Here is a 13,673-nt window from a genome sequence, read left to right as displayed (position 1 = left end):
AAAAAAAAAATTGTGAATAGTTAATTACAATTTAAAACAACTGTTTTCTAATCTGTTTTAAAATATAATTTATTCCTGTGATGACAGATGAATTTTCAGCATCATTACTCCAGTCTTCAGTGTCACATGATCCCTCAGAAATCATTCTAATATGATTTGCTGCAAACATTTATTATTATTATTATTATCAATGTTGAAATCAGTTGTGCTGCTGAATATTTTTGTGGAAACCATGATACATATTTCATATTCATTGATGAGTAGAAAGCTCAAAAGGATAGAATTTATTTGAAATAGATATATTTAAAAAAATAAAAAGTAAAGTCTTAACTGTAACTTTTGGTCAATGTAATGCATCCTTGCTAAATAAAAGTAATAATTAACTCTTTTTTTTTTTAAATGTACAATGCTCAGTTTGTGCGTGAAAGAGTCACATTACCTATGTATGGCATTTTATACTTGTAATACTTAAGACTGCATTTGAGTTTTGCCAAACATCCCATCAGGATTTCATGTTTAAATGTAGGCTATTCCCTATTAGGTCTTTCTTAGTGAAAGTTGCTGTTAGAACTGTGGAAACTTGTTCAGATCAGGCATCTTACTGGAAGATGATTCTATACTTCAACAGATACTGCCACAAATGCTGTTTACAGGTGAAAAAACACTATGAATAATGGAAGTCAGTGGCTACCGTCAACTGTTTGATTATAACATTCTTTAAAATATCTTCTTTTGTATTCAACAGAAGAACAAAATTCATGCAGGTTTGGAACACCATGAGGGTGAGCAAATGATGGCAAAATTAGAATTTTTGGGTGAATGATGCCTTTAATAATACACAGTACTGATAATGCTACATGATTTCCAGTATAATACGAAATACAACAACACACATTTCTTGTTTGGGGTCAGTGCAGGTGTGTTAGTATTGCAAGCCTTACTGTTAAGGGGCTGTGGTGGGGCTATAAAAGACAGAAAAGCACTGGCCTCTATTCCCGGAGGCAGGAGTGCTGCTCCACACTGGACTCTGGCATTCCAGTGAAATGCGCACGTCACTGCTCTGATGTTTAACGAAGCAGCGCGCTCATTGGAAAATCATGTTTTCTCCAAATCAGAACGTCTTGATTGGACATCGCAGGTGACGCCCACAAACAGACAAGGTGGAGTTTAATTATTTAACGTGACAAAAAGATGTAGCTGTCAGACTGAAAATACTGAAAAGATGTTAAAAGTACACAACAGTTCACTCTTTACTTAATGCATTATGCACTTTGGGAGTTTGACTAAACGCAAGAATACTGGTTTTCTTTTTTCTTTTTTAAATCACACGTTAACATATTAAATCAAATTCACTTCTTTTATTAAAACTTTACATTATCATCACGAGAGAAAAAAAGAAAAAAAAAAGTGTTAAAAACAAGCCCGAATCGCCACAAGCGCGTGCAGGTTTGATGGCGCCTCGGTAGCTCGTGACAGCAGCTCCGAGTTTATAATCCAAATGGAAGCGAAACCCGGGCGACCCATCCGTGATGAGAGCGGCGAGCAGGCAGGGGAGAGATTGAAAATGTGGATGTCGCCTTGGAAAGAGAAATGAGCGGATCGAGAGAGCTGCGCGCTGACTGGAAGGAGAGCGAGAGAGATGGAGGCGGGGGGAAGTCTCTCTCAGCTCTGCGGGGACTGGAGCGCCCGTGCCCTGGACCGGCGGCGCAGTGCTGGCTAACAGTCAACCCTCCCCTTGTTCCACCACCACTTCCACACACAAGCAGCGACAGGTAAGATCAAACCAGCGCCTCATCCTACCGACCGTTTGGTAAACAAACCTTGAAAAAAATCTTAGATGAAACAACAAAAAGAAAAAAGAAAATCAAAACATTTTGACTTTAGATCATTGGTGGATTTTGTTTTTGTTTAAATTCGCGTTGACTTGGTGCAAGGCAACGGTACATTCCGAGGTCGACTTACCCGAATTTCCCGTATTGTGACTCGGGGAAAAACATCCCCCGTTTATCTACCAAAACCGTGTTTAATTTCTGAATGTAACTCACTAACCTAATTTTTAAGCACGATAAGGGCACCTCTATCGTATTTGGAGCCCTCGCGGTCGTCTTCATTTCCGAGTCAGGACTCCATGAGGCTCGTGGAGGAAAGAACCAGCCGCCTTTGGTTCGCCATCACGGAGCTCGGTCATCTCACCGTGTGGGCTCGTTTTCGCTTTTGTGAAAGCAAAGTTCGCCATCACATTTGACATTTTATCGGTTATCTGTGTTTGAGGAGCAAACCGGGTGAGTTCAAAACCCCTCGCGCTGGTTTTTCTCTCGGTGGAGGTGAATTTGGCTCGCAGCGCGTGCATGGAGGGTAGTATGGCGGCTCTAGAACAGTCGTCACGCCAGGGAAGCGTCCTCTCTTCTCGGTTGTTACAATTTTCCATTGTGATTGTGAACAAAATGACACGTTTATTCACAGGATTGATTCGTTTCTCACCGAGTTGATCTCGCCTGTCATAATTGTGCTTCAGTCGCCGCGTACTATGTAAAAGTAACCGTATATTTCTTCCATTTCTAGTTTCGAAGCCTTTGAAGAGCCTGCTGCCTGCCATACGGCCGCACACACCGTGCTTTCACCCCGCATTCCTCGTCGCTCGAAAGTCGGGGTAAACAACCAGATTTCTTTACGGTAAGAGGACCGTTTGGACACCGCTTACAATTCTTTTTATATAACAACATGAAATAAGGATTGCTTTTAGCTGCATTTTTTTTGTTTTTGGTTTTATTTTTGACGACTGTGGTTCAGCTGTAACCAAGGCTGGAGAGGGATTCATTGCTAGTTATAGCCGGCTAGCTCCGGTGTAGGTCAAGTCATAGGTCGGTTTAACATTGTAACATTTTATTTTATTAAATGTACATTTGCAAGCTATCATTTTGCAGCAGCTCCACACGTAACGTTAAGACACCGACACTATCAAAGCTGTTTTTGAGTTTATAATTTAAGTTGGGAAAATCAGTAAAACAGAATTTATTCATTAAACAGCACCAATTATATAATTTAGGAACATTTCCATATCAAATTTAAACATTCTTTCTTAAATTGACCCTTATAAATACTTAAACACTTTAACTTTGACGTATTTCGCCTCGATACCTAAAGCCCCGTTTTCAAAGCTTTTGTTCAAAAAAGCGATTCAAATCCACAAAATAGTTTTTGTTTTTTTTCCTCAGCATTTCAATGGTAGTAAAGCTCGATTCTATTCATGAAGGGTCTGATTATCCACTGATTCAGAGCATTTCATGGTGGTAAAAATGCCCTTCATCCAGGGTCTGTTTTAAAGCTGGACTCTGCTGGCTCACGCGCCGCCATTACGCATTCAGCGAAGCGGCGACGCCTCGCCCTGGAACAAGGCTCGTGCCATTTTCTGACTAATTCAGTCGGCTCACACATTTGCGAAACGACATCAGATTATGACTAGCCCTCCATATTCAACCATTTTAATACAGTCGCTGTGTGAATATAAAGGGGGGCGACCCTGAATGCGTCCGTGGCGGAAGCGGAGACCCGCGCCCTGTTGGTTTGGAGGCTGACTCTGGTGCTGCATGCTTTAGCAGTCACTCATGATGATCCCTGGCTGTGTTTCCCCCTCTCGACGAAGACCGAAAGCAGATCCCGATCCGTGGTCAGCTGGTCCGTCTACACAGGCAGCTGCCTGCCTATCGCCCAAAACGCTCCTTCCTCCTCCTGTAGTACCTCCCAGTATCCACTCGTCTGCCGAAAATATACTCCCAATTTCGAGCGACTACACGAAACGCTCGCCTCGAAAAGCGCGCAGAGTGCAGGAGAATCCGTCTCAAGTCTTAGTTCAGTAGACAAAATGGAAGATTAGACGGATTGGCTTGCTCTTGCTGTTGTCGACTGCAGAGTTATTTGAGATTTGAAACCGTCACAGGCAATGGGCTCTGTCTCACGATGGAGCGTAAACGCTTAGGGGCGGTGTAATGAACATCAACCATTATGTGTCGGGCTGGATTTTAATTCCACTTTTCATACAGCAATTACTGGTTTAAAGAGAATTGTTGAAAGCCATTAAAACTTATAATCTACTTACGGTAAGTCAGAAAAAATAAATCCCCTCATGAATGATGCATTCTTTTTGTTGTTGAATTATTTGATGCGCAATTAATTATTGAAAAAATGGAAATAAATTGAAAACTATATAGTGTTAAAGCCATGTAAGTACGAGTTTCAACCTTTTACCTCAATGTTTGTAATCCTTAACATCATTATTAACATCATTTGTTTTTCTCTAGAGTGATTAATCCTGACAATGAATGGAGAAATGGACTCCTCTGCTAAAGAGATCGGTAAGAAACATTAATCATTTAGATCAGTGGTTCTTAACTGTTTATGAATATTATTATACATTTATATGTATCACCGTGAACAATAATAAATGTAACTTAATGAAAAAAACGTACAAGAAATTATTTTTTGGATTTTAATTAAATACAGGTGAGCCTGTATTTAAAATTTGTGTAACTTAATTATTATTTTTTTGTCTGCATGAATTGATGCGTGCACTGGTACTCAGAGATCATTTTTGCCCTGTTATGTTTTAATGTTACAGTTTGGGAGCAGAATGACCTGTTGAAGCTGTTGGATGCCATGAAGGTGAATCTGCCAGATAAGGATCTGTCCAAGTACAAGACATCCGAGTCCCATTTGGACTGGGAGAAAGTGGCTTTTAACTCATACTCTGGGGAGATGTGCAAACAGAAATGGCTGGAAGTTTCACGTGAGGTACGCTAGTCAGTGACCAATGGGTTTCACTTGTATGTTGTAATGACTAGAGAAACATGCATCACAAGTGTGTCGAAAAAATGAATGTTGATAGTATTTGAAATATTTGATTTAAAGAAAAAACTTTTGTATGTGTAACAAGTTATAGAATAAGAGAAATGCAGTTGTCACATTAAGATTCCTGTTCCTGACTCAGATACGTAAATTCCGCACCCTCTCTGAGCTGATCGTGGATGCGCAGGACTACGTCAAAAATCCATACAAAGGAAAGAAGCTGAAGGTAGAAAATCTTCTTGCTCGGTCCTGAAAGCTTGGATTAAAATGTACTTATTTGGAGCAGCAGCAAATGCTAACTTTTTGTGTATTTGTCTTCTGCAGAAACACCCGGACTTCCCCAAAAAGCCATTGACGCCGTATTTCCGTTTTTTTATGGAGAAGCGTGCCAAGTATGCTAAACTACATCCAGAGATGAGCAACCTAGATCTCACAAAGATCCTGTCCAAAAAATACAAGGAGCTCCCAGAGCGTAAGAAAGTGAGTGCAGCGAAAATTGAAAAGAAAAAGCATTGCCTCTCATATATTAAATGATGAAATATATGGTCTATATCTGTTCACTAACATCAAATTTGATGTTTGATGTTCACGAAGCATCAAAAATGTAATCTTAACGTGTTTAAAAGGCCACCACGTTTGTGATTTTTACATAAGAGTGGTTTCAGTTGTTCCTAAATTTTTGTCAATTTAGAATACATTTTAGAACGAAAGTTGATTAATCAACTTTAAATCAGGATTTGTTTGTGAAAACGATTGTATGCACAAATTTGTGCGCATACATGCTTAGTGAATTAGATCCATTGTCTGTAAACATTTTTTAAGAACTACTATTAAAGGGAAAATTATATGGATTTTTAAAATTGGAAATTGATATTATGGGGATATTGTAATGGTACATTAAAGGTTAAGGATGAATCTGGTGTTCAGTTGATTTCAAATCTGTTGCTGCTCTCTTGTCCCTTTGAAAAGAAGAACATATTTTCTGTTTGGTCTGGTTCAACTATTGTTTTGAGCAGTACCTTTCTAGATCAGTCAACAAAGCATGCATTGTTTTGTCTGACATGTTTGTTCTGACTGAACCTTTCGTCAACAGGAGAAATACGTGAAAGACTTTCTCAGAGAAAAGGAGTCTTTCGTGGTCAGCATGATGAAGTTCAGGTGAGTGACTTATTGACACTTTACCATCTCATTTACGTTTCTAAATCATCACTTTTCTCTAAAAAAGTGTTTATGTGTGTTTTATCAGGCAGGATCATCCCGACCTTCTAGAGAACGTTAACAAGAAGTCCAATGTTCCAGAGAAGCCCAAGACACCCCAGCAACTGTGGTACAGCCATGAGAAGAAGGCCTTTCTCAAAGGACACCCAGATGTAAGCTCTACACACACTCGCTCTAGAATTTGCTGCTGACTTCTCCATACACGTGAATGCTGTAAAACACTTGTGCTTATACCTCTCCAGGCGACCACCAAAGACATCAAGGATAGTGTTGCAAAGCAGTGGCCACAGCTGTCAGACAAGAAGAGGATGAAGTGGATCATGAAGTCTCTGGAGCAGCACAAACTGTATGAGGTAAAGATGCTTGCATTTTTCACAGCCTATTTGCCTGCAAGTAGCAAGCTTCTCTGTAATGTTTGATCTTTCCCGTCTTTGTTTAGGGGACAATGCGCGAGTTTATCCAGCAGCACCCAGAGTTGAACATCACGGAGGAGGACATCGTAAAATCCACTCTGACCAAAGCAGAGAGACAGCTCAAGGACAAATTTGATGGGCGGCCCGACAAACCTCCTTCGTAAGTTTACCTGATAATAGCAATATATACTTTCTCATTTTTGGGGGGGTGGTCAGTGGGTGGTGAAATGTGTCATGTTTGTGTTCTCCTTTTCTTTCTTGTCCTATTATGGTATTAATTCATATTTTTATTTTATTTAAAATTTATAGTAGTTTTATCATCTGCCTTTTCCATTTTTTAAATGTATTTCTGTTTTAGTACTTAAAGACATATTTCAGTTACAGAAAGTGTTTTTTAATAGTTTTATTTAATGATAACAATTTCTTGTATGAGTTTTGGGACAGTTGGTTTGAAGAGGAGGTTTTTTTTTTGTCTCATTCAGTTTTTGTTTTTGTTTTTCCTCTCAGTAATGGTTACTCAATGTTCTGTGCTGAGCTGATGTCCAGTATGAAAGACGTTCCCAGTACGGAGCGTATGGTCATGTGCAGCCAGCGCTGGAAACTGCTCAAACAGAGCGAGAAAGATGCTTACCAAAAGCGCTGTGAACAGGTCTGTAACACACTCTTATTTTGCACCCTTCCATCTGTTGATCAACCATCTTTTAAAATAAACAAGCCAACATGGATACATATGGAAGATTTTCAGTCACTTTAATATTTAATTTTTTCTCTACACAGAAAAAGAAAGAATATGAAGTTGAGATGAATCGCTACTTATTAGTAAGTATACGTTTATGACAACACACCCTCAGCTCTGTATGTGTATTGCTTGAAACAGTTTGCGGTTGCACTTTATTTTAAGGTGTCCGTGTTACAGTGTAATTATAAATTTACGTGCTGAGTAGTATTAAGTAACTACATGTACTTACTGTATGGTTAGGTTTATGGTTAGTTGCATGTTATTATGCATAATTTATAGTTATTACAATAGTAACTACATGTAACATGTAACAATGACACTGTAAAATAAAGTGTTACCCAATTTGCTACCTGATTTGCAATTTAATCATGTTGCCTGTGTATCCCAGAGTATCTCAGAGGAGGAACAGCAGAGAATAATGTCAGAACAGAAGATGGGCAGCTTTAAAAGGGGAGGTGGTGGCACCAGCCCTGCTTCTAAAAAGAAGAGCGCCACAGCAAAGGTTAGTTCACCTGTCAATCATCTTTGGGTTATTGAGGGATCGTTACTTAAATTAGCTTAATGTAACTAGAACTTCACTTCCTTAATGCCCTTCTGTTCTTTTTTTCTCTGTTCATTTTAACAGTCTGCAGAGAAGCCCAAGCCCCCTGTGTCTGCAATGTTCATTTTCTCAGAAGAGAAGCGCCCAAAACTTCACCAGGAAAGGCCTGATCTGTCTGACATGGAGCTCACCAGACTGCTAGCCCGCATGTGGAACGAGCTTTCTGACAAGAAGAAGGTAATAAAGACACATTAGTGATCCAGAGATGTTAAGATTCTTCTGTCACTGTATTGGCCGACTAAATTGTTTTTAACTTGAATGTTTAATCATTTTTTTTAGGAGAAGTATAAAACTCTGGAGATGACGCTGAAGGCAGAATCTGAAAAGCAGAGCAAAGAGGACAAAGGGAAACTACCAGAAACACCCAAAACAGCTCAGGAAATCTGGCAACAGAGTGTCATTGGAGACTATCTCGCCCGGTTCAAGGTATGAAATCATACGTGCAAGAAGTTAAATTGGGAAAATTACCTACACTACTGTTCAAGAGTTTGGGGGGGGGGGTTTTATGTTTCTTACAGAAGTCTAGTACCAAGGGCTGCATTTATTTTATTAAAAATACAATAAAAATAGTAATATTGTGAAATAACATTACACTTTCAAATACAGTTTTCAATGCATAAAGTTTTAATATATATTTTTTCAGCATCATTACTCCAGTCTTCAGTGTCACATGATCTTTCAGAAATCATTCTAATATGATGATTTGGTGCTCAAGTAACATTTCTTATTATCGATACATACTGTTAATTAAAACCATTTATTTGTTATTTTGTAACTTTATACATTTCTTTTTCACTTTTGATCAATTGAATGTGTCCTTGCTGAATAAAAGCATTAATTACTTATAAAAAGAGAAAAAAGTCCTGTCCTGAAACTTTTAAACAGGACTCTATGCCTAGTTTTTTCTTGAACAGGCAACATGAAGCAGTCCTGCTCACTAATGGCTGCACAAATATTTCTACCATTGAAAATTGTCTACCTAATCCTCTATTTGCTATAGTTTTCTCCACTGATCTCTCCCTCTTGTTTAAATGTCAGAATGATCGAGCGAAAGCTCAGAAAGCCATGGAGGCCACCTGGAACACCATGGAGAAGAAAGAGAAGATAATGTGGATCAAGAAGGCTGCAGAGGACCAGAAGAGATATGAAGTGAGTCCAGGCAAATCCAAACAACATTTTGTGATAGCCAAGCCACATTTAGTAGAGTATCTGATCATGCGTCTACAACCGACATGTGTTTCTTTAGATCAGGGCTTCTTGTGTGGAAGATTTCATAACCTTTTTTAATTCTTCTGTTTTATGCAGAGAGAGCTGAGTGAGATGCGATCACCTGCCCCAGTCTTTATCATGGGGAAGAAAATGAAATTTGATGGGGAACCTAAGAAACCACCCTCGTAAGTTCATTCTGTGTATCTGAGTGTTGGTGTGTTTGAGGAAGCTCAACGTTTCTTACCTTCCCACTCGTTCTAATCGTGTTCTCTTCACCTCTGACTACAGTAACGGTTATCAGAAGTTCTCTCAAGAGATGCTATCGAACGGTGAGCTGAACCATCTGCCCATGAAAGAGCGCATGGGTGAAATCGGAGGCCGTTGGCAGCGACTCCCTCAGAAAGAGAAGGACCATTACAAAAGGATGGCGGAGGAGAAACAGAGGCAGTACAGAGTGCTTCTCGAGCAGTGGCTTGCGGTACCACTATATCTTTATTATATTTCAATTTTAGAGCAACACAAATAACTTGATATATAGATCTAATATATTTATATATTTAGCCATTGATGTTGTGTTCCTTTTAAAACCAACAGTTTGTACATTTTGAATTCAAGGATATTAAAATGATATTCTCCCTCACAGAGTATAACACCACAAGAGAGAGCTGTGTATAAAGAATATAACTCACTGGTGAGTCATAAATGTGCATTTCAGTCTATTTGCTCAAAATGTATATACATTAGCGCTGTTAATCGGTTAAAAAAATTAATCACATTTTTTTCTGTAATTAATCGCACCTCTCATTAAAGTTTTTAATATTTTTTTATTGTAGTAATTTCACATTTATTCTCCAGATTAATGTAGAAAAAACATACAGTATCACACATTTAAAAATGCTGTTTAATTACATCTTTTTATGAAAGAAGGCCAGCATCACCGATACCAATGCCGCTACTGATGTCTTCTTTTTTTTTCAATTTAGCCGTAATAGCAAAATATATAATAAATATAACAACTTTTAATTTAAATGAACTTAAAACAAACTTCTCATAAACCCATTACAATAAATGTCACATTTACCTGCCCTTCAATTTATCAGGGCTCAATTTTTTTCTATTGGCCCAGTCAGACCGGTTTAGATTTTTACTTGAACAGAAAGTTATTGTTTTCATTGTTTTTGATCTATGTAACCTTGTGAACAGTGCTTTAAGATTATCAGGTAGGTCTAACGGGTAGGAATATATACAGATAATGAATAAAGTTATCAAACTCCATGGTCTTAACTGTATAAATTATAAATTAAGTATAGATTAATCCTTATTAAAGTTACAAAAGTTATTCAGTCAAGAGCAGTGAGAGTGATTTTCTCTTTCTTTGGTTTAAAAGCATTTGACGGAAAAATGGATGCTGCATTAATTGTGTTAAATATTTTTTACATATATGTATATGTATGTATGTGTGTGTAATATTATATTATATATATTTCAATTTAATATAAAACTTCTGCCTCTTTAATTTTTTTTCTTCAACTTTTCTTCTTCAGAAACGAAGGAGCACAATAAAACCTGGTGGCACGAATGCTAAAGTGAAACCGAAGGCCAAAGTATCGGTGAGTTTGATCGTACAGTCTTAAATGGCTCTGTTGGCCACTATGTATATTTTTAGCAGCATGTACTGATTATTCTATATCATTGGTGACCTCGTCCAAAGGAAGATGAAGAGGAGGATGATGACGACGACGACAATGATGATGATGAAGAGAAGGAATCTGATGACGGATCATCCTCTGATGACAGTGATGATGATGATGATGACGACGACGACGACGATGATGATGTAAGATTTTAAAGCATGCTGGCCACAGGGGTTTGGAGGGGGAGGGGGGATATTGAAATGAGACTTTGATTAATGATTATGGGTGGGCAATATGACCGAAATCTTGTTTCAGAATATGATCAATTTTATTTCCCAATAACTATATATCACAATATAGTTATTTATTTATTTATGAATTTATTTAATTTAAAATAAGAACAGAGAAGAATATTACAAACAATAGAACAAGGAAACAAATGAAATTAAGTTTCTTTAGGTAGAGTGCACTGAACTCTTAACATCATGCACGTTTCATTCTTTATTTTCTCATTCATGCATGTTTCTTTGTCACTCTAAAGTGTCAATAACTTTAATTGACTTTAATTAAGTAGTACTGTGTTACGTGTAAATATTAACATGCTGCGATATCAATGATTTAGCTATATCTCTAACAAGACTGATAATGACACAATATATATCGTCATACCGCCGATCCCTATTAGCAATACGGATGCATTTGTGAATCACAAAATATTTGAATGAAAAATAATATTCCCAAATACACTTTCAGAATGAAGACATGGAGGATGAAGAGGTGGAGGATAAGGAGAATAAAACAGAAAGCAGCAGCAGTGCTTCCAGCTCTGATTCATCAGGTTCAGACTCGGACTGAACCAAAGCCGAGTCAGGCTGAGCCCACAGACTGCCAGAAACGCTGTGAACTGAGCCATGAGCCGGGGGTCTGAGCCTGCTCTGCACTGCGCTCTTCCCACCACAGGAGGGGGCTCACCCCGCTGTCACACATCTGTGCCGCCTCACACAGTCTTTTCCTTCTCTTCTGTTCTCCCCTGCACTTTTGGTTTTATTCGTTCCTCCCTCAATGATTTTGCTTGGCAGGTTTTAAGGCATTTTAGGCGAAACACACGATGACGTATAGTCTAAATTCCTGAACACCGCTGAACACAGAAAAAGGGGTTTAGTGCTCTGCTATTGGCTTGTAGTCGTCATGAGGTGTTATTAAAATGCCCTGTGTTTATACTTTAAAGGTAGGAAGACAGAGAGCACCAGGTGCCATTTTCTTTTCTGTAAGTGAGCCAAAGAGTCTTTTAGTTTTGCAGATTATTTCGGGAGGTACAGGGGACCAAATAATTGCACTCTGAAGAATGTCTGCTTTCTTTTCCTCTGTCTGTACCTCTCCTGTTCTTCCTAAGGGTGTTGTTCCACTCCTTCTCCTGCTCCCTCCATTTTTGCTTAGGTGTTTGTTTTAGCTTCTTCATTTCAAAACAAATGTGGTATTTTCAGGAACAATGAAGCCATTTTGAATGTCGCCCCATGGACCCCGCTGGTCTCGCACTCGGTGCTTGTTCACAAGGCGTTGGTGCGCTGCTTTTACCTGCACCTGATGAGGGGTTAAAGGTGAAAATGGACTATTTATTTTTGTCCTGTTATAGGAATGCTGCCCGTAGCAGTTTTGTGATATGGATGTGATGAAGCCACAGCAAACGGGCTGTTCATTCAGATAATAAAAATGACTGATGTTACATAATGAGGTCTAGTTTATCGGTTAATTGTTCTGCAGCACAAGCAAAGTTCTTCTTTCTTCTTGCTTTTGTTTTTTGCAGATTGGGCGCCAACAAGTTTTTTTTTTTTTTTTTTTTTTTGTCGTCATTTGTTAATAATGGTTGCGTATTGTTTGAAGCTGACTTTTTTTGTTGTTCCTCTTTCCAACCACTGTTTTATTTGGTGCTCCAAAGAATTTTTTCTTTTTAAAACGTGATTTTTATGTTTTAAATATGATGGATGTGAGTTACCCCACAATTCAGTGCACTTATGATGGAATCCAGTGTTCTTTCAGTATTTCTCTTTCTTCATTTTACCCATCAGCCCATATTGTTAACCACTTCACAGGTCTTTCACGCACCAGCTCAAGGAATGTAATGGAGATGTTTTATTTAAGAGAGGGGTATTGTTAATTTGTTGTGTGTTTATGTATATATGAACAGTTTTGAGGGTGAGGGTATATCCTCTCATTCCAATGTCCTGGCCTAAAATGGCAATTTAACTAATTTGTAACCCACAACACCGCTTTCTGCGCTGAGCTACGACCTTTTACTTAGTCTTTTTTACGCAACCCTCAAATTGATAGGGGCACTGTAAATGAATTTTTCCTATCAAAACGTTGAACCCTGGTGATTTGCATAAAAAGACAAGCAAATAATTTTGATTTGTTGGGGATTGCTGTGAAAAAAAAGTTTGCTGTACCAGACTTGTAACCTATTCTAGTGCCCTAAATGATTAAGGCCTGTATTCTGCATAAAGTTCTTGGCTCAGTTTGAAAAACATAATTTGGTTCCAGATGATTTGAATGATGGGCCGGGATTGACCTTTCAAGATTTGTTGATATTTTATAGGATTTTGAGACTTGCAAATAGACTTGGGTTGGGTTCAGTGCTGTTGTAAGGTATTTGTACATAGAGCTTTCTTTCTTTTTTTTTCCTTTGTAATGAGTGAACATTATTATGTTTGTATTTTCAGTTGGCTATGCAATATACTGCTGTAGCCAAAACGAGTTTGTCAATTGGGGACATGTTTTTAATTTGGTAAGTTTTAGGGTTTTTTTTTTACCCCTCCCCATGTTTGTTTATTTTTAGAAATGGCAAAAAAAAAGAGAGAAAAAGCTTAAATTTGTAATACAGATTTGAAACATTTGGACGTTTTCTATAGCAAGAGATGTTATATCCCTGCAATTTACAATTTGAGCAAATAAACCTTCTCTTAAACAGTTGTTCTGTTTTGTTTGTTTTTTTCATATGAAATATACATGCTTGCATACAT

At 38.2% G+C, this 13,673-nt stretch overlaps 1 protein-coding gene across 5 annotated transcripts; it reads left to right on the top strand.

Moving 5' to 3' along the window:
• Positions 1 to 1,149: 1,149 nt before the first annotated feature.
• ubtf (upstream binding transcription factor) lies at positions 1,150 to 13,623 on the top strand. Of its 5 annotated transcripts, none has more exons than XM_081387994.1 (22): positions 1,150 to 1,772; positions 2,563 to 2,673; positions 4,299 to 4,352; positions 4,616 to 4,788; positions 4,985 to 5,068; positions 5,167 to 5,322; positions 5,936 to 6,000; positions 6,089 to 6,212; positions 6,303 to 6,413; positions 6,500 to 6,633; positions 6,981 to 7,122; positions 7,251 to 7,292; positions 7,601 to 7,714; positions 7,838 to 7,990; positions 8,093 to 8,239; positions 8,852 to 8,962; positions 9,119 to 9,207; positions 9,311 to 9,500; positions 9,666 to 9,713; positions 10,567 to 10,632; positions 10,734 to 10,859; positions 11,410 to 13,623. In XM_081387994.1, the coding sequence occupies exons 3-22, from the start codon at positions 4,316 to 4,318 to the stop codon at positions 11,509 to 11,511; spliced, it is 2,214 nt and encodes a 737-aa protein (XP_081244120.1). In that variant the 5' UTR covers positions 1,150 to 1,772; positions 2,563 to 2,673; positions 4,299 to 4,315; the 3' UTR covers positions 11,512 to 13,623. The 5 variants fall into 5 exon arrangements, with proteins under 5 accessions (XP_081244120.1, XP_081244123.1, XP_081244122.1 ...); XM_081387996.1 differs by having other exon boundaries at positions 1,765 to 1,810; XM_081387995.1 differs by lacking the exon at positions 1,150 to 1,772 and adding an exon at positions 2,074 to 2,282.
• Positions 13,624 to 13,673: the final 50 nt, after the last annotated feature.

The sequence above is a fragment of the Scardinius erythrophthalmus genome (assembly GCF_964197995.2).
Source record: "Scardinius erythrophthalmus genome assembly, chromosome: 1".
NCBI classification, from domain to species: domain Eukaryota; kingdom Metazoa; phylum Chordata; class Actinopteri; order Cypriniformes; family Leuciscidae; genus Scardinius; species Scardinius erythrophthalmus.
This window is presented reverse-complemented; position numbering and strand designations above follow the sequence as displayed.

Bases quoted from the DNA above. Each gene is read 5' to 3' on its own strand.
- ubtf (XM_081387994.1), top strand. From the start codon at position 4,316: ATGAATGGAGAAATGGACTCCTCTGCTAAAGAGATCG. The intron at 5,323-5,935 runs GTGAGTGCAGCG...TTTCGTCAACAG, and splicing joins AGCTCCCAGAGCGTAAGAAA to GAGAAATACGTGAAAGACTT. The intron at 6,213-6,302 runs GTAAGCTCTACA...ATACCTCTCCAG, and splicing joins TTCTCAAAGGACACCCAGAT to GCGACCACCAAAGACATCAA.